Here is a 27,175-nt window from a genome sequence, read left to right as displayed (position 1 = left end):
TCCACTAGATGGTAGAATGGAACCACTCTAGATCCTGCTAGTTCAGAGGCAGCTCTTACTATACAGATTTTAAATGGTCAAACTATATTTTTGTTTTGGTTCCTTCCAGATTTTCCTCTCACCTAATGGAAAAGGAAGGTAAATGTTCTATATGCAAATTTTAGGGCAATTTTTGAAATATATTTTTATTGATTTCAGAGAGGAAGGAAGAGGGAGAGATAGAAACATCAATGATGAGAGAGAATCATTGATTGGCTGCCTCCTGCACACCCCCTACTGGGGATCAAGCCTGCAACCAGGGTATGTGCCCTCGACTGGAATCGAACCCAGGACCCTTCAACCCACAGGCTGACATTCTACCCACTGAGCCAAAACAGTCAGGGCTTTAGAGCAATTTTTAATATATTAATAGGGTCATTTTGAGTGGGTAGCTGTAACTGCCTTAAAGAACCTCTCGTTCACTGAGGGCCTGAGCCTGGAGCTGTCTCCTCTTCCTTTAGAGGAACACTGGAGAGTACCATGGTGCTTACATGAATGAAAGCATGTGAGCCAGGCACCGTGCTAGGAGCCCTGCCCTGCTCTGTCCCAGCTTCTACCACAGCCTTGTTCTACAGAGAACAATCCAACACTGAGTTTCTTAACAATGCTGGAGACCGCTCATCAGCACATTGCTTATCACATTGGACTAGAATCCTGTATCCTAAGAATAGATCCCAATAGTGGGCTAATGGTTGTTTTGGGTTTTTTTTTTACTTTACATGGTATATCCCACTTCTCTGGGTCTTTTTATATCTCCCTCCAGTGTTTGCCACCATAGTTCTGTCATTTCCACTTTGCTTAATGAGGATCATTTCTTTTTCCAAGCTTCCAAGGGCCAACCAAATACTATCACCTGGGGTCTTTGCCAAGGTATTAAATCCAGTGTCATAGGTCTATTTTTCCCTTTTCCAATTTTATGTTCTGTCCCCTTTCATCCAGCATAGTCCTGTACATGCTCTCCTGCTTTGCCAGCTTATATTGCCCAGTCCTGCAGTTCCTTCAATGCATAGTCCTTTTCTACCTTTAGCCGGCCCAGCACTTCTCCAGTGGGGCTGCACTGACTTAATCCTGGCTATCGCTCTGGCTGGTGGTGGTTGGGAGTGGAGATTGGGGAATAAGGGGAGATATGTATTGTCTTGGAAGGGAAAAACCTCTACATCATCAAGCTTATACATACATCCCTAAGAGAGGACCATCAGCCGTTAGCAGAAAAGAATGGGTTACTCTTATAGGTCAACAGGGTTCAGGGAATGTAAGATTTTCAAATGCATTGACCCAGATGACCCATTTTAAGTCTCAACATCCTCCCCAACCATACCCCACCAATCAGGGCCTTGACCTTGGTATAGCAGACATGGTGGAGTTGAGAATTTAACTCTTCTGGAACTCTGCTAATCATATAATTTAGTTTTTGGCCCAAAGATTTTGTTTGCCCTTTGGCTACAGGATATGTAAATCATTTTATATGCTGCCAAAAAAGACCCTCTGGCTTCCACACTTGGTCTGATACTGGCAATTAATCACCCTGTTTTTTCATTATCTTTAATAATGTTTCTTTCATTCTGAATTAATGAGCTCTCCTCCCAAACACACACACAAATGGCCATTCAGTTCCAAAATTCTTACAATTACTATTTCCTAAAGGCCCTGAAATACTGCATCTATTGGTGCACTCCCTTCTGCAGGCACCCCATTCTAGTTTGCCACTGGTGGAAGTTTAACAATTGCCATAGCATTCCAGGGGCTATCAGTGCTCCACTGCCACCAGGGTTCTCATTACCAACAGGCTGACAGGTGACCCAACTTCAAACTTTCATCTTAGAGTCTTTTTCCAGGACTTTTTGTACCAACCCTCATTGGTTGAATTCCTTAGGAAACAGATTGGGCAGGGCTCCAGGACTAGATGACCATAGCTACATGGCAAGGTCCTCCCTCTCACCAAGGAGCAGACACTAATAAAAGTATAAGCCATATGCACTCAAAAGGGGTAGGAGCCCTGGCCAATGGGCCTCGGTTGGTTGGGCGTTGCCAAAAGATCGCCTGTTGGAGTCCTGGTCAGGGCACATGACCCAAGTTGTGGGCTCCATCTGGTCAGGGTGCAGGAGGCAGCGGATGGATGTTCCTCTCTCCCTCTCTAAAATCAGTAAAAAACAGCCCAGCTGGTGTGGCTCCGTGGTTGCGCATTGACCTATGAACCAGGAAGTCACAATTAGATTCCCAGTCAGGGCACATGCCTGGTTTTCAGCTACATCCCTACTAGGGGATGCGCAAGATGCAGCCCAGCAATGGTTCTCTCATTGATTTCTCTCTTTCCCTTCCTCCCTGAAATATATATAAAATATATATATTATATTATATATACATATATATATATTTTTATATCTTATTGATTTTTTACAGAGAGGAAGGGAGAGGGAGCTAGAAACATCGATGAGAGAAACATCGACCAGCTGCCTCCTGCACACCCCCCCACCGGGGATGTGCCCGCAACCAATGTACATGCCCTTGACCGGAATTGAACCTGGGACCTTTCAGTCCGAAGACCGACGCTCTATCCACTGAGCCAAACCGGTTTCGGATGGATATATATATATATATATATATATATATTTATATATATATATTTTTTTTAAATAAAATCAGCCCTAACCAGCCTTTGGACTAAAATGTCTTGGGTTCGATTCCAATCAAGGGCATGTACCTTGGTTGCAGGCTCCTCTCCCGATGGCCCCTGGTCAGGGGCGTGCAGGAGGCAACCAATTGATGTGAGGATATTTCTCTCAGTCTTTCCCTCTCTCTTCCACTTTCTCTAAAAATCAGTGGAAACATATCCTTGGGTGAGGATTTAAAAAAGTAAAATCAATAAAAACATTTTTTAAAAATATGGGGTAGGGAGTGAGGAAAGGAATTTTCTTCAAACGTTTCTGCTCTTAAAACACACTCGGTTTACTCCGCGATGACGAAGCCAAAGGGGGGCCAAAGTGGGGAATAGAGAGCCTCAGGGTACCGTCTTCTGACTCCACCCTCCCCAGTCGCCGTCCTCGGGGAGAAGCAGGTTGAAAGCAGAATTGTGTCCTCTCGGAAATGCCAGCGAGACGCTCCATTGACATTAAGTTCCCAGTGACGTACAGGCCATGCAGGTTCCAACCCCCAAAATGGAGTGGGCCTCTGGAGACCTTGGGTGGATCGCGGGATTCCCGAGGCCCGCACCCCCTCTCCAACCGCCGGAGGTTGCCGAGCGGCGGCCAACGCCTCCCCCTCCCCTTCCCCCACCCCCGGCGCGCAGAGCAGGCGGGCTCCGGCGCCAGGTCTCCTCCGGTCGGTCGCGGTCGGAGACCCGAGGCCTCCGTCCCCAGTGGGAGGAGTGCGCGGGGACAGGGTGGGACTGTATTTCCACCTCTTCAGTCACTCGCGCCCCAATCTACGCATCCCTAAAAGCCCGTGTGTTCCCCTCGGAAGGAAACGGCTCCTTTAACCTGGGGCGGGAGCGTGGCGGACCGGAAGTGACGGTCCCTGCGAATTCCCGCCCTGCCCTGCGCGCGCCCCTCCGTGGCGGGAACGGAGGCGGCTGTGCCGACCGTGGCCGATCAGTCGCCGTGTCAGGCCGCTCGGGGCTCCCCGAGCCTCATATTTTCAGATTGGGGGACGGAGCTAAGACTGCGACACCGCCTCGCCCTTTCACCGTCCGGGAACCCCAGGAACGAGCCGGCAGCGTCCTCGCTCCGGAGTCGGGCGGCTGGAAGGCCCAGGCGGTGCCCGGGAACCCGCGCGGAGAGCGGGGGATAACAGGTGACCAGCTGAAGAGATGGCGAAGGCTGCCTTCTCCTCCCTCCACTCCTGCGCCTGTGATGCCCCGGGGCGGCCTTCCACCCACGGAGTAGCGCGCGCACGGGGCTGGACCGCGATCCGGCCTGGCTACCTCCCACCCCTTCGGGACATGGAGGCACAGTACAGCATCTTTCAGGGTCCTGCTCTGGGATGTATTGCTGTTTAAGCAGCCTGTGGCAGGGATGGAGGAATTCGACACATTAAAAACCTTAGCTGTTCACAGATATTTACATTGTATTTTGTTTGAGTATATATCCGCATGCCAAGCACAGAACTATGTGTTTGCACAGTTCTTGGCTTTAACTCCGTTATGGAATAGGCCTTAGCTCCCTTTACAGGAGGGGAACCCGTGTCTCAAATGGTAATTCAGTCATCAGATATTATGGAGCATGGGTCATGTACCAGTCAGTGCACTAAGCCTTGGGGATATAGCAGTGAAAAATATAAAATTGCCACTAACGCGGGGAATTTTCAGGCAAGCTAATGGTGCCTTTCAATCCCTAAAAAACGTACTTCTGTTTACTTGAATGTTAATAGTGGTTATCTTTAGGGTGAGATATTGTATGAATTTTTTAAACTCTGGCTTTCCTGCAATGTCTTCAAATGAGCAAAAACAGCTACTTCCATGTTAACCACAGACTCCGGGGTGGTAGGACTTTCCCCAGAAAAAAAAAAAAAAGCCTCTGAGTCCTAGCTGGTTTGACTCAGTGGATAGAGCGTTGGCCTGTGGACTGAAGGGTCCCGGGTTCGATTCCAGTCAAGGGCACATACCCTGGTTGCAGGCTCTATCCCCAGTGGGGGCGGGCGTGCAGGAAGCAGCCAATCAATGATTCTCTTTCATCATTGATGTTTCTATCTCTCTCCCTCTCCCTTCCTCTATGAAATGAATGTTTAAAAAAATCTGAAGCCAGTAAAACAGACCCTTAAGTGGAACTCTAACTCCCCCCCCCCCGCCCCAAAGTGGAGGTTCTTATTTGTGGTCCCAGCACTCCTAATTGCTGAACCCATTCCAGAGTCTGAATTAGAACTAGGCCCATGATTGAAAGGGAAGAGGCTTTAGAGGTCCATGTACAGTTTGGCCATTAATGATATCATCTTTATCAAAAAGTTTGGAACTCAAATTTTTCTCACGTAAGATTTGTCTTTATTCTGTAACTTCCTCACTGTAAATATATTCTGATTTCCCTAAGCACTTTCTCCTCTTTTATGTCCCTGCAGCCTTCAGCACAATGCATTCAGAGGCCGCTAGTTCATGGGGTGATGTTCTTTATTAAATAAGTAATTATTGAATATCTTTGCACAAGGTTAAGTGCCCTTTCAAGTGGTACTTCTTCATAATGGTTTCAAAAGAGCTTTTCTTTTTCTGTCTTGCACCTGGTCAGGGTGAAGTAACCATGCAGGCATTTTTAAAAGGCACATCTATCAGTACTAAACCACCATTGACCAAGGATCGAGGAGTAGCTGCCACTGCCGGAAGTAGTGGAGAGAACAAGAAAGCCAAACCTGTTCCATGGGTGGAAAAATAGTAAGAACTCTTGTGTTTTTGTTGAAATTGTTAATAAATTACATCTCTAACCAGTTATAATCCCTCCCCCCCCTTTTTTTTTCTTTCTTAATGTGGGATGATTTGCTTGGTTTAGATGTTGTCCTTAAAAATCACCCAAGGATGTAAGTCATAGAACCTTGGTACTGAAAGGTACCTTAGAATGATCTAATTTAATTCCCTTATTTCTGAACTAAGGTCTTCTGTATAACTCAGGTCTATGGTTTTAGGGGCCAGGTTACATACAGCATTGAAGAAAACAATTTTTTTTATAAGCTGGCTTTTGATCAGGAGTTCTACTAAGTCCAAGTAATCTGTTCCCCTTTCATTACTGATAGGTGGAAATTGTTGAGTGTTTGTTTTTTATACGTTTTTGGCAAAAACAACACTTGAAGTCCCACTTAAATTTCAATCAGCTAAGTAGTAGTATAACAAATAGTAGTTGTAACTCCAAGTGTAGCCTCAGTTATTACCAAGGGTTTGCAGATTACTTATAGGCCAAAAAGGCCTTCATGTTTTATTTGGCACTGACAATTCTTTTAAAAATGCAAGTTTCACATAAAAATCTAGATTTTTTTTTAATTAAAAAATATATTATGCAAGGGGAGAAAGAAATCTAGATTTTCAACTCCTCAGGAGATTAGGCAGCCAATAGATGCAAATTCTCACCTGACAACAGTTAGATGGACTTGGATACTGCTTCTCATTTTGGAAAGGTTATGTGTTCCTCAATTAATCATGGTCCCTATTTTCTCTTGCCTTATACTCTGCTTTCTTTACTCTTGTTGTCTACCTGGCCTCTGCATGTATTTGAATAAAAAACTGGTTTATAACATACACTGTTTTTTTTCTAGAAAACATTATCTAACATGAAATTCCTGCCTGGCACTGACCCGAGTACTTAGAAAAATATGACTTAGAAAGTTTCTGATTAGTAAACTAAGCACAAAGCCTAATCTTAGGGTTGGAAATATAACTGTGTGAGCTCTTAAAATCACTAGTTAATGATTTAAGAAGAAAATTATATGTTATACTTCATATTGATTAAACTTCCTTTGTTAGCCCTTAGTGAAGTGAATAGATATGCATTTTTTGTGTGCAGTTGAGTAGTAGAAAAAAATATTAACCAATTAACAATGTAATAACTATATTTATGTAACTGTATTAACCAAAATAGTTGCCTATCATGAGGTTACTAAATAGTTCTCTCTTTTCACCTGAAATGCATGATCTTGTCAAAATATAATACTTTCGGCCCTGGCTCAGTTGGCTGGAGCATTATCCCAAGTGCCAAAAGGTTATAGGTTTGATTCCCATTCAGGGCACATACCTAGGTTGTGGGTTCAGTCTCTGGTCGGAATGCATATAGGAGGCAACCAATGTTTCTCTCTCACATTGATGTTTCCCTCTCTCTCTTTCTTTCCTCTTCTCCCCCTCTCTCTCTCCCTCGCTCCCTTCCTATCTCTAGAAAAATCAATATAAAGCATATCCTTGGGTGAGGATAAATATATATATGTCATATTACTTTCTAAGCAAGTGTTCACTTTAAATTTTTAAGCACTTGGCATTTGTGGTGTAATAAAATCCTTTTACTTAATTTTTGTAAGCATAACATGTAAATTATGTGTCTGAATAGTGAAAAATTACTTCAGTCCTTTAGTATGTATTTGTTTAAGGCACAAATGGGGTTTCCACCTACTTCCAATTATGAAAGTTTCTCATTACCAATATGAGAATTATCATCAGTATTTTAGCAAAAAGAACACTTGAAAACTTCTCTGTGGCTACTATAATATACAAAATAACCTTTGTTGTTTTTTTACAGTCGTCCAAAATGTGTGGATGAAGTTGCTTTCCAGGAAGAAGTGGTTGCAGTGCTGAAAAAGTCTTTAGAAGGAGCTGATGTGAGTAGCAGATGATGTTTAATGTCATTGGGAGATTCACCCTCTTCCTTTATAATCCCCACCCCCTTTAAATACTATGGTATGTATATAGTGGGCCCATGATGACTATTTGTACAATGGATGATTAGTTCAACAAGTATTTATTGAGCATCTCCAATTCTATCCTATGGCATTGTATATAGTACTCAAGTATAGACCATTGAGCAAGACAGACTGGGTCTCTTTGCTCGTGGACTTTTATTTTGGTGGGGAACAACAGAGTAAATATAGAAGCCAAATAAGTAAGAGAATTCTAGATAACGATATGTGCTGTAAAGAAGAGTCAAGAGATTCTTTTGAAGTATAATTTCTCTGGTAGTTATAAAATTGTCACAGGGCAATTTTGTACAGCATAAGGAATATAGTCAGTAATTTTGTATGGTGCCAGATGGGTACTAAACTTATGGGGGAGGGATCACTTCTTAAATTATATACATGTCTAACCATGATGCTGTATACCTGAAACTAATATAAAATAATGTTGAACGTTAACTATAACTGAAAAAGAAAAAGAAAGTATAATTTTTCACCTAATTTTAAGATTCGGTTTGAACTACAATACAAAAAAATTGAGCATTTAATTCTGCTTATAGCATTGTGTCTCCTACTGTGATGAGTGGGATAAAATGTCCTTGAGTGACTTGTATTTTAGATCAGCGGTCGCCAACCGGTGGTCCATGGACCACTGGTGGTCCGTGAGGTCCAAAAGGTTGGTTACCGCTGCTTTAGATTATTCAGAGACAAACTAAACCCATATAAAGAATTAGCAGTTTAGGGACATACATAATACTTTCAATAATAAATATTTAATTTTTAAAAATTAGCAGTTTAAAATTTCATATGATAAAGTGCTTTAAGAACTCAGTGAAGGAAGAGAAAAAGTTACAGATGAAAGTGGTATTTAGTTTTTGCTTTATTCCCAAGATTGGCTTTCTTCCTCTTAATGTGGCTGCTTTGAAGTAGAGGTTCTTTTGGTTTTTGCTTCCATTGTTCTCTTCCTGGAATTACAGTACAACAGTGCATATTTTGAAAGAAGTTATATTTATAAAACTCTTCAAAATATTTTTCTTGCCATAACCAGTGTTGTTCAGAGGTTAGAGCAGCAGCCAACGCACCGAAGGGTCATGGATTTGATTCTTGGTCAAGGGCAGGTACCTGGGTTACAGGTTTGATCCCAGCCCCAGTCAGGGAGCAGCGTGTGGGAGGCAATGATCAATATGTCTCTCTCACATTAATGTTTCTCTCTGTCTCCCCTCACCCCCACTCCCACCCCTGTCCCACTCTCTCTAAAAATCAATGGAAAAAATATCCTTGGGTGAGGATTAACAACAATAATAAAAATACATAAAATATTTTTCTTTACCAGGATTTGTTTTGATATGATCCAAATATTTACCTTTTAATTATATAATAGTATACAACTATAACTGCTTAGTAATATTTACACAGATTTTAGGACAAAGTATATTTTAATTGCTAGTAAGCAAATCTAGTGGGATTATGGTTCAGTTCTTGACTTTATACTATCTAATTTATGAGGCTGAATTAAGAACTTTAACCACTTGTGTTTCTTTTCAGACTAAATTTGGTAAAACTTAAAGATGAAGTAATTTTTTTTTTTTAATTCTAAAGAATATAGGAAAATAATTAATTCCTTCATTTACTTTAAAAGGTTTTAAGGTAGAATTAGGAGTTGATTTTTTGTTGTTGTTTTTTTCAGAAATCAATTTTAAGAACTGATTTGACATAGAATTCTTTTTTCCTCCCAGGTTTATTGAGATATAATTGACATACATCACTGTATAAATTTAAGGTGTACAGCATAATAATTTGACTTACATATATTGTGAAATGATCATTGCAATAAGTTTGGATAACATCCATCACCTTATGTAGATACAGAAAAAAAAAATAATTTCCTCCTTGTGATGAGAACTCTTAGGAACTTTCATATATATCATACAGCAATGATCATGTTGTTCATTACTTATTTTATAACTGGAAGTTTGTAACTTTTGACTGCCTTCCTCCAGTTTCCCCTCCACCAATCCTCGGCCTCTCTTTTTATTAGTATTTTTTATTCCACATATGAAATCATACAGTATTTGTCTTTCTTTGACTTATTTCATTTAGCATGATGCCCTCACGGTCCCATCTTTGTTGTTACAAATGGCAGGATTTCCTAGTATTTTATGGCTGAATAAAATTCCATTGTGTGTGTATGTTAATTAAATTTATTGAGGTAACATTGATTAATAATATGCTATAAATTCCAGGTGTACACCCTTCAATGTTTGTACTCTATTGCATGCCTACCACCCAATCTAGTTTCCTTCCATTATCATATATTTGACCCTTTTGATCCAATTTGTCATTCCCCTGACACTGGTAACGGTAGTTACCTATTGTCTGTATCTGTGAGTTTGTTTTGTTAGTTTGTTACTTTTTGTTTTATACTCCACATGAGTGAAATCATACTGTTTTTGTCCTTTTCCATCTGACTTATTTCACTTATACTCTCAAGATTCATCCATGTTGTCGCAAGTGGCAATATATTTTTTTTATGGCTGAAGTATTCCATTCTACATATATACCACATCTTTATCCAGTGTCCATTGATGGGCATGTAGGTTGTTTTCATGTCTTGGCTATCCTATATAATAAAAGGCTAATATGCAAGTCGACCAAATGGTGGAACTACTGGTTGCTGTGATGTGCACTGACCACCAGGGGGCAGACATTCAATGCATGAGCTGCCTCCTGATGGTCAGTGTGCTCCCACAGGGGGAGCACCACTCAGCCAGAAGCCGGGCTCATGGCTGGCAAGTGCAGCGGCAGTGGTGGGAGCCTCTCCCACTGCTGTGGCAATGCTAGGGACCCCTCGGGGGATGTCCGACTGCCATCTTAGGCCCACTCCCCGCCGGCAGTTGGACATCCCCCAAGGGGTCCCAGACTGCGAGAGGGCAGGGGCTGGAGTAAGGAACCCCCACCCACCACCCCCAGTGTACAAATGTTGTGCACTGAGCCTCTAGTTGTAAATAATGCTGCAATTAATATAGGATACATGTATCTTTACAAATTAGTATTTTTATATTTTGGGGGTAAATACCCAGAAGATTTACTGGATCATATGGTAGCTCTATTCTTAGTTTTTTAAGTAATCTCCATACTGTTTTCCATAATGGCTGCCCTAATTCACATTTCTACCAGTAGTGTACGAGGGTTTCCTTTTCTCCCAATTCTCCCCAACACATGTTATTTCTTGTCTTTTTGATAATAGCCATCCTGACAGGTGTAAGGTGATAATCTCATTGTGTTTTGATTTGTATTTCCGTAATAACTTAGTGATCCACATACAGTTCTTAAATGCACAATATATATATGAAGCATTCTAAATATTGAAGTATGCATGCATCAAAATAATAGTTATAACCTTAAAAATAAAGGAGCCTAGGGTTTTGTTTTTTTTTTAAATTTTGTTTTGTAGTGGATCTCATAGTTTGTATCTTAAGCTATTTGTTACCAATGTAACAGTAATAGTCTTCTAATTGATATATTTATATGTTGATTTACTTACTTGGTGTATATTGAGTACTGCACGAGATGCTGAGCATACAGATGTGAAAAGAACAAATATGGTCTTGACCTTCTTAAGCTTACAATCTAGTAAGATAGATGGGTATTTTACAATTAAACCCAACAGTTAAATAATAAATAAATGCTAGTAGTAATTGCATCCAGTGCAACAAAGACTAATGAGTGATTAATGGAGGAGACCCACTTTAGATTGGGTGGTCAGGGAAGGCTTCTGACTTGTAATGCTGTAGGAGTTGGCCAAACAGAATAAAGGAGTCAGACCCTACCTTGTGGGGGACAGCATATGTGCAGGCCATAATGTGCTTAGTTATTGGAAGTCATTGTAAATTGGAGCCTAGAAGGTAGGAGAAGTGGTGAGCAGATCATGATGTCCTTAAAGGTTATGGTAAACCAGTTGATTTGTTTGTCTGCTTCTGTTTTCCTACATGCGAGTATGAAGCCAGTGAATAATTTTAAGTAACAAGCAGAGCAACATTGATTTGTGTGAAGAATGAATGGATGGAAAAGGGTGAAGGTTGGGGGTTAGGCAAGAGTAGAAGCAAATAGCCCTAACCAGTTTGGCTCAGTGGATAGAGCATCAGCCTGCGGACTCAAGGTTCGATTCCGGTCAAGGGCATGTACTTTGGTTGCGGGCACATCCCCAGTAGGGAGTGTGCAAGAGGCAGCTGATCGATGTTTCTCTCTCATTGATGTTTCTAACTCTCTATCCCTCTCCCTTCCTCTCTGTAAAAAATCAATAAAATACAAAAAAAAAAAAAAAAGAGTAGAAGCAAATAAACTACTGCCTAGTTCCCTATGTGCTATTATTTCCCTACATGAAAGGACATACTGAAGAATGTACAGTTTTGTAAGAGAGCTCATTAGAATTTTTTACATTTATTAATCTATACCACAGATCAATTGTCTGTTTTATAAGGAGCCAAGCTAGCTATACTTAAGGTATAAAAGAAGATAACCAGTTATTTAACCTTATCCTTCTTTCTCTAGTGAATTCTCCCTGATATATGCAGGCATCCTACAGAGTACATGATCATGATGTGGAGTACTGCCTGGCACTTAATAGATGCTTAATTCTTTTAATGTTTCTGTTTTTGCAACCTCAGCTCATTCAAACCCCTAATAGTTTTTTTACTCCTTTTTCCTCAGTATTGGCCAAATCCAATTACTCCTTCGTTCTATTTCCACTTTGAAATAACTGACATCTTTATAAAGTATAAAATCTTGCCTGATACTGAGCAAAGGGGTGGGATAGGGACCTGGCAAAAGCCTGGGATTCTGAAATAAAATGTTTCTAATTTCAGCTTTGAAAATTCCACCTAAGTAATTTAGGAATAGAGCAATCATAAATATGATTCAATTTAAGATATTAGAAAAACATATTGGGGAAGAAGTCATCTATCTTCTCTATATATAAAAGGCTACTATGCTAAGTGTCCCTTCTACCTTCTGACTGGTCACTATGATGCGCACTGACCACCAGGGGGGCAGACACTCAATGCAGGAGCTGCTGAGCTGCAGTGACTTGGCAGCAGCAGTTCTCGGGTGACACACCCCAAAACCAGAGAGGAGGGAGCCCAATTCCTCCAGGGCCAAGCAATTCCACTTTCGGCCATGGGTTATGTTGTTGCTGGGACACTGTTGGCCCCTAATCTGGTTTACTGCACACTTGCCACTTGCGTTTGCATTCCATACCCTGTATAACAGCAACTTTGCAGAGTGCCCTCTCACACTACAGGGCCCCTCAGGGGATGTCGGAGAGCTGGTTTCTGCCCGATCCCCACACACCAGGCTGAGCGACCCCACATGCCAGAGGGACCCAGCTCACTCCACAGACACCGGGGAGGGACCGAGGGAGATTGGCTCCAGGGCGTGTCGGCCTGTCTCTTCCAGTCCTGCCCCACTGGCCACCTTCTAATTAATTTCCTTTCGATGTGCACGAATCTGTGCACTGGGCCGCTAGTAGTATTATATGGAAAAGCAGGATTTAGAACTGTGAATACTATGATACCAGTTATATTAAGAAACCTGTTTATTAAGATACTAGAGACCCGATGCACAAAATTCATCCAAGGGGCTCAGCCCTTGCAGCCTCTGCCGGCCCTCACAGCTCTGGCTTCCTCCGGCTATTCAGTCTAATTAGCATATTAGCTCCTTATTATATAGGATATGTACCTTCTCTATTGGGGAAATTATTGCAGTGTTCCAGACATTTTCAGTCCTCCTTTATTTGTGCCAGAGTAAAATTAAAAAAAAAAATTAATTTCTACAGCTCCCCAATCTCCTGTTTTATGGGCCACCTGGAACTGGAAAAACATCTACTATTTTGGCAGCAGCGAGGGAACTCTTTGGGTAAGTTGAAATATCTTTCTTTTTTAAGACTTGACACTGAAAATCTCTGGTACTGCTTTTCTTTCTCTAAAAACTTGACTTTGGTTTTTCTGTGAAATTGGGTTTGTTTTCGTTTCTGAATTTTTTATTAATCCAGTGGGCCCATTTCCAGTTCCTCCCCTCCAGTAAACTAGCTTGCCTACATCTTTTGTGACCTTCATTCTGAACCTTATTCAGTGTTTGAATATATTACACACAGGGAGCCCCATGACATATATATATTTTTAATCCTTATCTGAGAATATGATTTCATTGATTTTTAGAGAGAAGAAGAGAGAGAGAGAGAGAGAGAGAGAGAGAGAGAAACGGATGAGAGAAACATAGATCACTTGCCTCCCTTATGCTCTCTGACCAGGGATCGAACTTGCAACCTAGGTATTGAACCCACAGCCTTTTGGTGAATGGGATGGTGCTCTTACCAACTGAGATACCCAGCCACGGCATGATTTTTTATATACGTGTGTGTGTGTGTGTGTGTGTATTGCGCCATCCCATATATATTGGGTAAGAGCATATCCCAATATATATAATTTCAGAGAGGAAGGGAGAGGGAGAGAAACATCAATAATGAGAGAAAATCATCGATCTGCTGTCTCCTGCACTCCCCCCACTGGGGATTGAGCCCGCAACCTGGGCATGTGCCCCTGACCAGAATCAAACCCGGGATCCTTCAGCCCGAAGTCCAACGCTCCATCCACTGAGCCAAACCGGCAAGGGCTTATCACTATTTATTATGATTTTGGGCCCAGAAAACCCAGCCTGTCTCCAGTCACATCGATAATTTCATCACACTCTCTTAATTATTGCATTAACATGTTTCATATGATCAAATCTATTGTGTCCGATGCTACTGACCCACACCACCTCTTGAGTTCCTTCTTGCACTGGCTTTCCTAGGCCCTGCCTCTGGAGTGGCTGGGCCAGATCCTTACCCTCAGGTATCCTGAGTGTAAGCAGAGTGTATGGTCGCCGATACAGTATGATTCTAGGTATAGAAGAAAATCTCTGTGAGCTACCTTCCTAGAGTCCTCTTCTTAGATTCTGTCTTGGCTTAGCCAACCATTGTTTAGGAGCCCTCTACCTAGAAAAGATATTAGCCTGGGTCTGATACCCATGCAACATGCTCCAATATAGCAAAGATACCTTTTTGGAAAAATATTTAGGAAAAATAAAACAAATTTAAATCTAGTTTTTTAATTAAAAATATGTTTAAATATGTAGAAAAATTACTAGAAGGAACCTTTCAAAATAGTGCTTTGGGTGTGCCAGTTGCTTTAATTATCTTTTGATTTCTCAGATTTCCCTACAGTGAACTACTTTTAATTTCTAAAAACTCACTTTAAGCCCTAACCGGTTTGGCTCATTGGATAGAGTATCAGCCTGCAGACTGAAGGGTCCTGGGTTCGATCCCAGGGCACATGCCTGGGTTGGGGGCTCAGTCCCCAGTGGGGGCATGCAGGAGGCAGCCAATCCATATTTCTCTCTCATCATTAATGTTTCTATCTCTCTCCCCCTAACTCTCTGATATCAATAAAAATATAATAAATAAAAAAACTCACTTTAAAATAACTATTCATGTTTTAATCTAGTAATTTTCCTTATAGCAAGCTATCCGATGGAAATAATTCAAAATATACTGTATTGCAGCATTATTTAAAATTGCAACATACTTAAAATTATCTAACCGTCTAACAATAGAAGAATGCTAAATAAGTAAATGGTGGTACAGTTGTAGGATGAAACGTCACATAGATAGCTACTAAAATGGCATTTCGGGAGCTTCACATAGCTATAAAAATGGTATTTTGATTGGTTGCAAGATGGCAAGATGATTATGATATAATACAAAGTGGAAAATTGATTTAAAATTTTATATATGTGATATCATTTACCTATATTTTTTAAAAAGCATGGAAGAAAGCCAAAATGTTAACTGCATGTCTCTGCAAAAGAGAAAATACAGAAGCAATTGTGTACCTTCTATCCATATTGTTTAGTAGGTGGATTTTAAACTACTGCAAGATGTGCAAATGTTAAAATGTGGTTAAACCTCAGTTACTTATATGCTCTATGACATTTCATATTTGCTTCATTTTTAAATAGGCATGAACTTTTTCGATTAAGAGTTCTTGAGTTAAATGCATCTGATGAACGTGGAATACAAGTAGTTAGAGAGAAAGTGAAGAATTTTGCTCAATTAACTGTATCAGGAAGTCGTTCAGAGTAAGTTTCTCTTCTCCATACCATGTCATTGTATTTGTTTAAAATACATATTTCTGCCAAATTTACAACTTTTTTCATGTTAGATCATATTTTTATCTAAATTATTTAAAGTCAGAAATAAACTTTCCATTATAATTAGTTTTGTTTAGCTGTCAAGGGTTTTCCACTGATATTTTGTCTAAGAAGTATTTATTAATCAAATGTGATAGGTGGGTGGTGCATGCATAACAAAAATCCTGACTTTTGCTATTGTGTTATTTTAAAAAAGTCAACTGTTTTAAGCTTCAGTGTATATTTCATAGTAGGGTGACCATATAATTTTTCATCCAAACTGTGATGCTTTTAGAATGAAAGAGGAGGTATTATTAATAATTAAATAGGACTGCCCTAAATTAAACAGGGATGTTTAGCCAACTACTTATACTCAGGTGACAAAGTTTCAAGATTAAATTTTTGGTTCCTGGCATATATTTATTTTTTTTAAATTTCTTTATTTATTAAGGTATTACATATGTGTTCTTATCCTCTCATTATCCCTCCTCACTCACCTGGCATATATTTAAATTTATATCAGAGAACACATAAGAATTTATAGGAAGTGAATGACTAATTTTTGATATCTACCTTGAACTGACAATGGATATAGATCATATCTGATAAGGCACTTATATCAAGAATATATGAAGAACTCCTACAACTCAATAATAAAAAGACAACCTAATTTTAAAATGGGCAAGGTATGTGAATTGATACTACTCCAAAGAAGATACACAAATGGCTAATAAACACATGAAAACATCATCCACATCATTAGCCATTAGAGAAATGCCATTCAAAACCATGATGAGATTCCACTTTACACTCACTAGGATGGCTATAATAAAAAATACAGAACATAGTAAGTATTGGCAAGGATGTGGAGAAATTGGCATCCTTATACATTGCTGGTTGTAATGTAAAAAATTCAGCCACTTTGAAAAGTTTGGCTAAAAGTTAAACATAGATTTACCACATGACCCAGTAATTCTCCTAGATATATGCCTATAAGAAATGAAAACATGTCTATTCAAAATATGTACACAGATGTTCATAACAGCTTTATTCATAATGGTCAAAACATGAAAACGACCCAAATACCCATCAACAAATGAATGGACAAATAAAATGCAGTATACCCATTTGCCATGTTATTTAAAAGGAATGAAGTAATAGCACTGCAATAGGGATGAACCTTGAAAATATTATGCTAAGTGAAAAAAGTCAATCATAAAAGACATGTTAGATTGACATCATATGATTCCATTTATGTGAAACTAGAGGCCCGGTGCACGGATTCGAGCACAGGTGGGGTCCCTCGGCCTGGCCTGCGGGGATCGGGCTGAAACCGGCTCTCTGAGATCCCCTGAGGGCTCCTGGATTGCAAGAGCACGGTTCTTGGGTGAGGCACCCAGGAATCGGTCTCCCTCCTCTCTGGTTCCAGGTGCATCACCCGAGAACCATAGCTGCCAAGTCACCGCAGCTCAGCAGCTCCTACATTGAGCGCCTTCCCCCTGGTGATCATTGCAGGTCAAAGCTACCAGTCAGACAGTCACTTAGGCTTTTATATAGATACATGTCCAGAATAGGCAAATTTGGAGACAGAAAGTAGAGATCATGATTGCCTGTGGCTGAGAGAGTTGGGAGAGAAGAGGTGTAACTCCTCTTGGGCATGAGGCTTTTCTTTGGGAGGATGAGTATGTTATATAAAATTAGATTGTAATGATGATAGGTGAATTATCACTCCTTATGTGTTTCTCTGAATCAGTGGGAAGCCATGTCCTCCTTTTAAGATTGTGATTCTGGATGAAGCAGATTCTATGACCTCAGCTGCTCAGGCAGCGTTAAGACGTACCATGGAGAAAGAATCTAAAACCACCCGATTCTGTCTCATCTGTAACTATGTCAGTCGGTATGTATATTGCCTTGAAGATAGATGCTAGGCAGCCTTATTTTGCTAACCCTCAGTTAAGGAGAGAAAAAAAATTTTTTTCAATGTTTCAAGGCTACATTAATATCTCCATCAAATCTTGATAAAAATGAGTTCTTTGGACAGACTTGTTTTTTCCAATATTTTACAGAATAATTGAACCTCTGACCTCTAGATGTTCTAAATTCCGCTTCAAACCTCTGTCAGATAAAATTCAACAACAGCGATTACTAGACATTGCTGATAAAGAACATGTCAAAATTAGCAATGAGGTAAGTACTAATTATTAGTTCTTATAATTACTAATTACATTGATGAATACATATGAAAAGGCCCTGAAAGGAGTCATGTGTGTTGCTTCAATTTCTGATGCCAATTCTTCAGGCAAAGTTAAGCTAAATGAACAACAATTGGAATGTCTAGGAATTACAGATTTAGTCTTTCTGTTACTATTAGCAGTTTATTATCTACTAGAGGCCCGGTATATGAAATTCGTGTGGGGGCGGGGGGGTGTCCCTCAGCCCAGCCTGCACCCTCTCCAATCTGGGATCCCTCTCACAATCCAGGACTGCTGGCTCCCAACCAGTCACCTGCCTGCCTGCCTGATTGCCCCTAACCACTTCTGCCTGCCAGCCTGATCACCCCGTAACCACTCCCCTGCTGGCCCGATTGCCCCTAACTGCCCTCCCCTGCAGGCCTGGTCGCCCCTAACTGTCCTCCCCTGCAGGTCTGATCGCCCCCAACTGCCCTCCCTTGCAGGCCTGGTCCCTCCCAAGTGCCCTCCTCTGCTGGCCTGATCGCCCACAACTGCTCTCCCCTGCCAGCCATCTTGTGTCCACATGGGGGCAGCCATCTTTGTGTTGGAGTGATGGTCAATTTGCATATTACTCTTTTATTAGATAGGATCAGTATATTAGAGACCCCAAAATGGGGCAGATTTCATACATATAATGTAAATTCTGTAGCAACAAATCTCTATAATGATAAGATTTTAGTCTCCTAGTTAATAACTCCACTTCAAAAACTTATTTGGTATGAAATTCTGGTACAGTGATAGAATATATAGGTCTTTTATTCATTATAACAGAATTTAACCATAATTTGAATTTTCTTTATGTAATCAAGAAAGTAGGATGAGAAGTATGGAACATCTCTGCAACTTTCAAAGGCTAGAGATTTCTATCCTTCCATTGGACTGAGGCTGTCTCCATGAATTCTGCCACTATAAGACTAATAATATTCCCTCAAAAACGGAAATAAATTTCATTTCTCCTCAGTAACTCTTGGCTAAAATATAGTGCTTTTCACTTTATTAAGATCAAAACACCTTAATTGGTCATCATAGGTAAGAACACACCAAAAAAAAAACCCCTTTTTTTTTTTTTTCAGGGACTGTCTTGTCTTGTTAAAGTATCAGAAGGAGACTTAAGAAAAGCCATTACATTTCTTCAAAGTGCTACTAGATTAACAGGTGGGAAGGAGGTCACAGATAAAGTGATCACAGACATTGCTGGGGTAAGAGTATTAGTTATTCTGAAATTCTTTTAGGCGGCTTTTAGAAAAATTTCACCCAAGTATATATAGAATGCTTTGTATGTGCTTAATCCACTCAGGCTGCTGTAACAAAATTCCAGAATGAGTGGCTTACAAACTACAGAAATTCATTTAATAGCTCTGGAGTCTGGGAAGTCCAAGGTCAAGGTGCCCAGATTCAGTGTGGTGAGGAGCCACTTTCTAATTCTTGGACTCCGAATTCATAGATGGCCTGCATCTTCCTATGGCAGAAGGGAGCTCTCTGGACCCTTTTATAAGGACTAATCCCAATTATGAGAGCTCCACCCTCATGACCCCATCACTTTCCAAAGGCCTACCTCCAAATACTTCAAGGATTTTTTTAACATGAATTGGGGAGGGTGTTACATTTAGTCTATAGCATGTGCCAAGTACTGTGCTAAGAACTACTAATTTAAGTGAATAACCTGGGAGTATCAGAATGCTTCAGGGATCTTGATTGAAACTAGTACAGATGTCCCATACCTCCAGCATCCCCCCTCTGATGTCTTTTCTTATAAATGTAGTCTATTTTGACAAAGGTTCATATAACAAGGCACATGCATTTTCAACTTTAAGAGAAATCTTTTGTTGAAGAAAATAGAGGGCCACACCAGTCTTCAAATACTCCTTTCAGGCTTTATTGCATTTCCATACCATAATTAAACAGCATTAGTCCCTTTTTTCTGGGTATTAGGGATTATTTAAACCAATCTCTTTAAGAGGCGTCTTTAGAGAAAAGGCACTTGCCACTAGGATATCAGCCACTACAGTAAGTCCAAACTTGAGAATGTTTTCAATGGATTTTAAAAGATAATGTTCCACCCTAATTTCATTGTAGTGACTGTACTAATGTATTGGCATAGCCACCTTGAGAACATTTTTAAATTTCAGGTCAAATATCTTTTTCTGTATTACCTCTCAGGAGCTCAGAATTGAGTATAAGGCTTGGAGAAGACCCTTTTCCACTTCTTTGCCTTCTCAACTCTGGATTGACTGTTATCAGAATAGCAGCTGTCAGCTTTATGTCGTTTGTTAGGTGAACCAAGCATGGAATGGAAGAGAGGGCACAGGCTTGGCAGAGTAATGTCCAAACCACCTTCCTACATCTTTTTAGGTAATACCAGTCAAGACAGTTGATGGAATATTTGCTGCATGTCAGAGTGGCTCTTTTGACAAGCTAGAAGCTGTGGTAAAGGTAAAAGTTTAAGTTACTTTACTAACTTTGGGGAAGAGAAAATTAAATGTTGACACCATGTAACTTTTTTGTTACAGGACTTAATAGATGAAGGTCATGCAGCAACTCAGCTTGTGAATCAACTTCATGATGTAGTTGTAGAAAATGATGCTCTTTCTGATAAACAAAAGTCCATCATTACAGAAAAACTTGCTGTAAGTAGGCACCTTTGCACATTTCAGCAAAATACTTATACCTAAAAGGGACAATTATCTAACCTTTTCTTTTTCTTGCAGGATGTAGACAAGTGCTTAGCAGATGGTGCTGATGAACATCTGCAGTTGATTAGCCTCTGTGCTACTGTGATGCAACAGTTAACCCAGAATTGTTAAAACCACATTCAATTCATACCATTTTACAATAAAATAATGAAAGCACCTTTAAAGTGAATATACAATTTATTTAACATTCAAACTTCATTAAGACATGTGCAATATGGCAATTTTACTGGGGGTTTAACCCTACCTAGGATATGATTGCTTGCTGGGGCTTAGCAATAGGGTCCAGTTCACACTTAGCACTAATTAAATACTTTATTGAATAAATACAATACCAAACAAAATGCATTCAAATGCTTCCTAAAAAAAAATAAAATCAATTTTAAAGGCCTTCTATTCAGGCTAATGACAAACACAATAAAGGCAGATAAGCTAGTTTAACATAATTGGCTGATTTTATACAGCACTTATATCTTTTAGTCCACAAGTATATTATTAAATGATAGAGAACATCTAATACAACCATTTCTACATAACTAGGAAATAAGTTTCTAAGAAAAAAAGATTTTACAGACCCCATCTTTTGTACCCACCCCAACAGTCTAACTCTAGAGGATAAAGCCAATGACTCTCCTCACAAGAGCTCACGACTAAAGTCGATTTGCTATCAAAATCTGTATTTCTGATCCGTTATGAGCATTGAGACAAGATTCAAATATTCCCAAAGAAAGAAGCACAATGCACGTTGTGATCGCCTAGTCAGCAACAGCGAGCACTGCATTCAAAACTATCTCATCCCGGGAATTAAATAAGGTCAGCCACATTCATTGGCATTTCCTCCACTGTAGTATTGTAGAAAGTCTCAATGTCACGAAGAATCCTCTTGTCTTCTTCAGTAACAAAGTTTATAGCCACACCTTTCCTCCCAAATCGACCCCCTCTGCCAATTCTGTGTAAGAAAAAAAAACAGCAATTAGAATGTTACTTCTAACAGAATGCATGAGTTACTGAACATGATGATCCACTTGTTAACCATCAGCTGCTGTGTTTACTTATCAAGGTTATAGTTCGTGCTTCTAATTGGAGCACTATCTGCTAATCAATATCTAGAGGAAAAAAAAATCTTCCTTTGCAGTTAGTGCCAAAAGGATTCAAAGCTTGTCTGGCTGCAAAATGAGATTTTATCAGGTGCCTTGAGCATTATTATTTTTAAAGCAGATGACAGTATTGTGTTTGGGGTAGTGAAATTAAAAAAAAAAAGCCCATACCAAAGTGGGCCAGCCAAGAGCAGAAGTCAGCCTGGGACAGATGTAAACACACCGGGATGAAGCAGAAAGAACAGTTATATAATCCAATCGGCGCACTTCTGGAACTGTAAACTGTAAATACAAATGCTGCACGGTTAACTATTGTCTAAACTTAACAACTTTTTCCAGTGGGAAAACAAGTATTTGGTATGGCAACCCAAACTCATCACTGCTTTTTGCTCAGTTTCACACGTTATAACTCAAGTTACTCAAACGTGTTTACCTCCAAAGCAACTCTCTACCTTCCTGATAGAAACCAGACAATATAAAACCTCCTAATTGGCTAATATACAAAAATGCCTTGGCTGGAGCAGCTTAAAATATAAAATAAATCATTGACAAAAGAAAAACAAATATAAATACCGACTCGCTCTTTATTCAAACAGTGTGCTGTTTCGCTTATGATTCCACGTCCTAAATTACGTCAACGCCGTTTCTGAGTGCCATCTCGTCATCAACTGCTGCTATCGACTCCTGTATTTTTTAAAAAGTCTTTTTTTACATCATATAACAAAGTACAATTCAATTTATTTAGGGATAAAGCCACTATAACTAAACCAGGGACCGCTCAAATAGCTACCAGACGACACCAAGAAAGTCCCAACTATAATCACCAAGAAAGCACATGGACACACAAGAGCATCACAAAAAAATAAAGCTCAAAAATAAGCTAAGACCAACAGATGTAAACTAAAACAATCCAATCCATAGGTATGAAAGTCCACAATTTGGGCAATGTTTGCCAATTGTTTTCCCACTGCATGACCAATGTTCCCAAGTACCATTTTTAATTTCATCTTCCCAATTTGACACTGTCTACTGAATCAATTCCCTGACTTTGATTTATCTGGAAGGTAACTTCATCAGCACAAAATACATGAGCTCATTTTACCAATACAGTAACAAGGTGCCATCTACTCACCTGTGAATATAGTTTTCACGATTGGTAGGTAGATCATAGTTTATAACCAATGACACTTGTTGCACATCAATCCCACGAGCCTGAAATACAATGGTATGGTATTAAAATTCTAATTTGATTAAAATTAGAGACTTATGTAATGTAGGCCACAAAATAGTAATGGGCTATATGTTTAGTGATATAGCCCACTGTGGAGTGTGGTCTTTATTCTCCCAAAAAGCCTAAGTTGGTAAAGGTTATTAAAAAACCTTCACCCAAAATAAAACTTTTGGTAGATCAAAAAGAGCAGTTGATTTACTTACCAACAAGTCAGTAGTGATCAGAACCCGGCTTGACCCTGATCGGAATTCTCTCATGATAACATCTCTTTCCTTCTGGTCCATGTCACCATGCTGCAAATTAACAAACCTCCATTCAAGAATCACCAGTCAATCAATATTTAATTTTAACAATTATGTATGAGACCAAGCGTCCCTGGCTGCTACAGGAGTCTAGCAGACAGGTATAGTTAAGAAACAACTTTATTTTGAGCAGGGGGAACGACAACACAGCACTTAACAGCTATATTGTAGTCTGAATCCTGCTTAATAAGAGAAGACATTGTAATTACCACTACTAGAGCAGAACACCTCTTACCAGAGCAGAAACTGTGAAGTCCCTGGCATGCATTTTCTCAGTGAGCCAGTCCACTTTGCGCCTTGTATTGAGAAAAATAACGGCCTGTGTGATCGTCAGCGTCTCATACAAGTCACAAAGTGTGTCCAACTTCCATTCCTACAATATTTCAAAGAAAAAGTTAAGTCATTAAAATCTTGTTTCCAACTTACAATAACTAAAAATTCGCTGTTAGGCTGATCAGAAGACATGTTGCACCAAATTTTAAGACAAAGGACACTGGACATTAAGAAAGAGGTCCACCCCAGTCTTTATCATCTAGTGCAGTTACTTTTCTTCTTGTGTGTACTCTGCTAGCATTATTACAAAAACCAAGATGTGATCCTAGTTTATGCAATTTTAGCACAGTGCTTATACAAGAAGGTCAAATATCTGGCTACTATTTTATGTTTAGTAATTAGACAAGTTACCTCTCTTTCAACATTGATATAAAACTGTTTGATTCCTTCAAGGGTCAATTCTTCCTTTTTCACCAGAATTCGAATTGGATCTCTCATAAATTTTTTGGTCACCTCCAACACATCAGTTGGCATTGTGGCAGAAAGCAACACAACCTTAAAAAAATAATAAACTATGTTATCACACAAGTAGTTAGCTGAACTTTTACAATACTCAAAAAAACATGTTTGAGGCCAAGCGTCTCTGTCTAGCTATGGAATTGTGCTAGACAGAGATAGTTATGCATCAATTGCTTTAAGCAGGGGGAACGACAATAAAACACTTCAGTTGTATTGTAACAGTTCCTGCATTAAAACCTGACCTCCAGCTATAGGAGGGGGTGAAATAAAGCTCACCTGAATACTTGTATTTAATTTTTGGAAAATCTCATAGATTTGATCCTTAAATCCCCGACTCAACATTTCATCTGCTTCATCCAAAACAAACATTTTGATCCATTTTGGAGCTGTTAAAAATAAAATCATACTATCATCCCTAAATTCTCAAATGATTATAGTAAAAAAATCTTTGCTCAATTGACAGCAATACTTACAAAGATATCTTCTGTTTAGCATATCAAACACTCTCCCTGGTGTACCAACAACAATATGTGGTGCTTCGGCCTGCAGTTTTTGCATTTCATTTCGAACATTGGTTCCACCTATGCAGGCATGACAAGTTGCTCCCATGTAGTCTCCAAGTGCCAGAATTACCTTTTGGATCTAAAAGGCAAAAGCCTTAATTTTATCCAACAGAATTACAGATTGTGACTAAACTTCCAAAGCATAATGGCAAATATCTGGTCTACACACAGCTTTAATGCATGCATAGCACTTAACTACTTCAAAGCTCAAAATGAAGACTGATCCAACTGCTTCGAGGTAAAATTCCCTTGCAATGTTTTGTGCCTTGTCAAACATGGGATCCTATTGTCCCAGGTACCTGCTAGATTAAGAACTAAAAACATGTCTTTTATTCTTCATTGTGTAGGGAGCCATAAATAGTGGACCACGCTCTGCAATTACAGCTACAACAAATCATTGCTACTTTCATTTTTCCCACAGGGCAGTGACATTGACCTCAATAAAGCCTAGTTTTATTAGCAATGTGTACTTCAAAGCCTGTATTAGCAGCGAGTCTTGAAAACATATCATGCAAAAAGATGCATCACAAACTAATGATAACATGTTACTGCAGTTTTCATGTTGCACAACTGCATTCAAACTTAAAAATGAGACCAGATCTAGTCCACCCTGAACAGAAAGCTTTAGTTTCTCCGTTATATAACCCTGTAAACCATACTTGCACACCCAGTTCCTATTTAACTTTTAACAAAAACTCCCTGCATGCATGTACAGTTAGGTTTCTGATAGGACCAATTTATACAGTTTTGAATCTTCAGTTGTGAAACCTGAAACCTATGCAACACGCAAGCAGTTTTTTTTTTTTTAACTACACTATCAATACCTGTTGTGCCAGTTCTCTGGTGGGGGCCAATACTAGTGCTTGGGTCTCCTTGAACTCAATCTCCAACTGTTGCAGGATGGAAATAGCAAATGTGGCTGTCTTGCCAGTACCTGACTGAGCTTGAGCAATCACATCATACCCTAAAAAAAGTAGGATACATATTTACCGATCCCACATCAAACCGTCACTTCTAGTTTACACTATGTATTCCATTTGGAACATGAAATATGCCCAAATAATCAAGTGATCAGCAATGAGTATTCTCTTCATTTCAGGTCAGTCCCGAAAGATGATTGCCATCATTTCACTTTAGGAATACAAGTAGGTACTAGTCCCCCAGAATATTTTCCCTTTTATAATCCAGGTCTATGTAAAACAATGCTTCACTGTTAATAAGTGCCAACGAATTCTTTTACCTTTAATACAAGGAATAATAGCTCTCTGCTGAATAGCTGAAGGCTTCTCAAAACCATAAGCATAGATGCCCCGGAGAAGAGACTCCTTTAAATTCATATCGTCAAAGTTATCAACAATCTCATTCCAGTTGCTCTATAAAAAATAAAAATTTAAAACGGAATAAATAGGATGACCAACCTCACCTTGCCATCGTTTCAAAATCCACACCCATTTCTTACCTCGATGACACCATCGGGTTCCATTCCCTCTGGGCCGCCATGTTCTCTGCAGACAAAAAGACTGCAGTTAGAGAACATCTTTTCCAAGCCCCCCATCTGCACATCAGGGAGGAGGGGCAGCCTTTTACTACCTCTCCCGTCCGGATACCCACCCTCCCCTCCAAAAGGTCATTTCCTACTGAAAGAGCAAAGGAAGCTGGCCCCGGGGCAGGGCACACAATTTATCTACCGTGTGCCCGCCGGGAAGGCTGAGAGCGGGGACGGCCGGAAAAGCTCCCAGCGGCCGGCCCTTCCCCCAAGCCCCGCGCTCCCGTCTCGGTGGCGGGCCGTCTCGCGAGAGCTCCACACGCCGAGCTCCGCCCCTTACAATGCGCAAGCCAGGTGATTGACGCGGGCAGATCCTGGCCAGGGCTAAGCCAACGGTTCGCCGGCCCGGCCCCGGTGCACCTCCTGGTCGTGTCCAGTGGGTGCCGCGGCCTCCCTCCCCCACCTCACTGCACCCGCGCCCGTGGCCGCACATAAAGCTTCAGGCCCGGTTACACTGCACGGAACGCGGACTGCGCCACGGATTTCACCAAACGTCAGCTCCGTGCGGGCGCGGGAGGCGCCAGAAATTCAAAGGGTCTTCGGGAAAAGCCACCGCACCACTCCATCTCCGTACCCGTTTCCCTGCAGTCCGTGGCCCTGCCCATCATGGAAGCTTCTCGAAGGACACAGGGGTGCCGTACCCCAGGCAAAAAACACCTATGAGCCCGAGTTCCCTGCCTCCACACCAGCCTCTACCACTCCCCATGGCGCCACATGACCTTCACAAGCGGGCACCGCGGCAAAGCGCCGTACCTGTTATAGTCCGCAGAGCCACCAGACATGTTCCGAAGAGCCACTCAGCGCCCGACTGAAAAGACAGCGGGGCCGCGCCACCCGTTTTTTATAGGCTCGCGGCCGGAACCCGTTTTCTGCGGAGGAATTTTCCTGTCGCTCTTCGGTTAGCCACAAAATTGTGGTCCTGTGAGCCTTACCTCCGAAAATACCCTAGGCGAGTCTGTGGGAAAACCCAAGTTGACTGTTTCAAGATACTACCGGGTCGCTGGAAATCGCAGGACCCCGGGGGAAGGTTGGCACTCTTTGCTTGGAGGCGGAAGAATATTGCAGCAAGCGGTGACCGACCGCGTTCCCCTCCCACCCTGCTCCTACGGGG

At 40.6% G+C, this 27,175-nt stretch overlaps 2 protein-coding genes and 5 non-coding genes across 14 annotated transcripts; 1 reads left to right on the top strand and 6 right to left on the bottom strand.

The window, feature by feature from the left end:
* Positions 1 to 3,575: 3,575 nt before the first annotated feature.
* RFC4 (replication factor C subunit 4) lies at positions 3,576 to 20,694 on the top strand. Of its 4 annotated transcripts, XM_054713819.1 has the most exons (12): positions 3,576 to 3,828; positions 5,086 to 5,145; positions 5,218 to 5,392; positions 7,236 to 7,314; positions 13,220 to 13,299; positions 15,442 to 15,561; positions 17,366 to 17,509; positions 17,679 to 17,799; positions 18,917 to 19,042; positions 20,196 to 20,276; positions 20,354 to 20,470; positions 20,552 to 20,694. In XM_054713819.1, the coding sequence occupies exons 3-12, from the start codon at positions 5,262 to 5,264 to the stop codon at positions 20,645 to 20,647; spliced, it is 1,095 nt and encodes a 364-aa protein (XP_054569794.1). In that variant the 5' UTR covers positions 3,576 to 3,828; positions 5,086 to 5,145; positions 5,218 to 5,261; the 3' UTR covers positions 20,648 to 20,694. The 4 variants fall into 4 exon arrangements, with proteins under 4 accessions (XP_054569794.1, XP_054569793.1, XP_028016474.1 ...); XM_054713818.1 differs by lacking the exon at positions 5,086 to 5,145 and having other exon boundaries at positions 5,250 to 5,392; XM_028160673.2 differs by lacking the exons at positions 5,086 to 5,145; positions 15,442 to 15,561 and having other exon boundaries at positions 5,250 to 5,392.
* Positions 20,695 to 26,891, bottom strand: EIF4A2 (eukaryotic translation initiation factor 4A2). Of its 5 annotated transcripts, none has more exons than XR_008555547.1 (13): positions 26,818 to 26,891; positions 25,978 to 26,023; positions 25,759 to 25,891; positions 25,343 to 25,482; positions 24,429 to 24,597; positions 24,232 to 24,341; positions 23,848 to 23,991; positions 23,399 to 23,536; positions 23,065 to 23,154; positions 22,763 to 22,842; positions 22,204 to 22,314; positions 21,802 to 21,912; positions 21,418 to 21,482 (listed from the first exon to the last, which is right to left on the bottom strand). XR_008555547.1 is itself a non-coding variant. In XM_008151569.3 (11 exons), exons 1-11 carry the CDS (start codon positions 26,844 to 26,846, stop codon positions 21,338 to 21,340), a joined length of 1,224 nt encoding a protein of 407 aa, XP_008149791.1. In that variant the 5' UTR covers positions 26,847 to 26,891; the 3' UTR covers positions 20,695 to 21,337. The 5 variants fall into 5 exon arrangements, 1 of the variants encoding a protein (XP_008149791.1); XR_008555549.1 differs by having other exon boundaries at positions 22,208 to 22,314; XR_003621331.2 differs by lacking the exon at positions 21,802 to 21,912 and having other exon boundaries at positions 21,416 to 21,482.
* On the bottom strand, positions 22,901 to 23,037 carry LOC114235186 (small nucleolar RNA SNORA4). Its single transcript, XR_003621370.2, has one exon. It is a non-coding gene; the product is annotated as a small nucleolar RNA SNORA4 (small nucleolar RNA).
* LOC114235197 (small nucleolar RNA SNORA63) lies at positions 23,217 to 23,348 on the bottom strand. The gene has a single exon (XR_003621376.1). It is a non-coding gene; the product is annotated as a small nucleolar RNA SNORA63 (small nucleolar RNA).
* On the bottom strand, positions 23,625 to 23,802 carry LOC114235192 (small nucleolar RNA SNORA81). The gene has a single exon (XR_003621372.1). It is a non-coding gene; the product is annotated as a small nucleolar RNA SNORA81 (small nucleolar RNA).
* Positions 24,060 to 24,186, bottom strand: LOC114235184 (small nucleolar RNA SNORA63). Its single transcript, XR_003621369.1, has one exon. It is a non-coding gene; the product is annotated as a small nucleolar RNA SNORA63 (small nucleolar RNA).
* Positions 25,584 to 25,652, bottom strand: LOC114235193 (small nucleolar RNA SNORD2). Its single transcript, XR_003621373.1, has one exon. It is a non-coding gene; the product is annotated as a small nucleolar RNA SNORD2 (small nucleolar RNA).
* Positions 26,892 to 27,175: the final 284 nt, after the last annotated feature.

Source organism: Eptesicus fuscus, chromosome 3 (assembly GCF_027574615.1).
Source record: "Eptesicus fuscus isolate TK198812 chromosome 3, DD_ASM_mEF_20220401, whole genome shotgun sequence".
NCBI classification, from domain to species: domain Eukaryota; kingdom Metazoa; phylum Chordata; class Mammalia; order Chiroptera; family Vespertilionidae; genus Eptesicus; species Eptesicus fuscus.
Note: the sequence above shows the minus strand (reverse complement) of the source record. Positions and strands in the feature narration are given on the sequence as shown.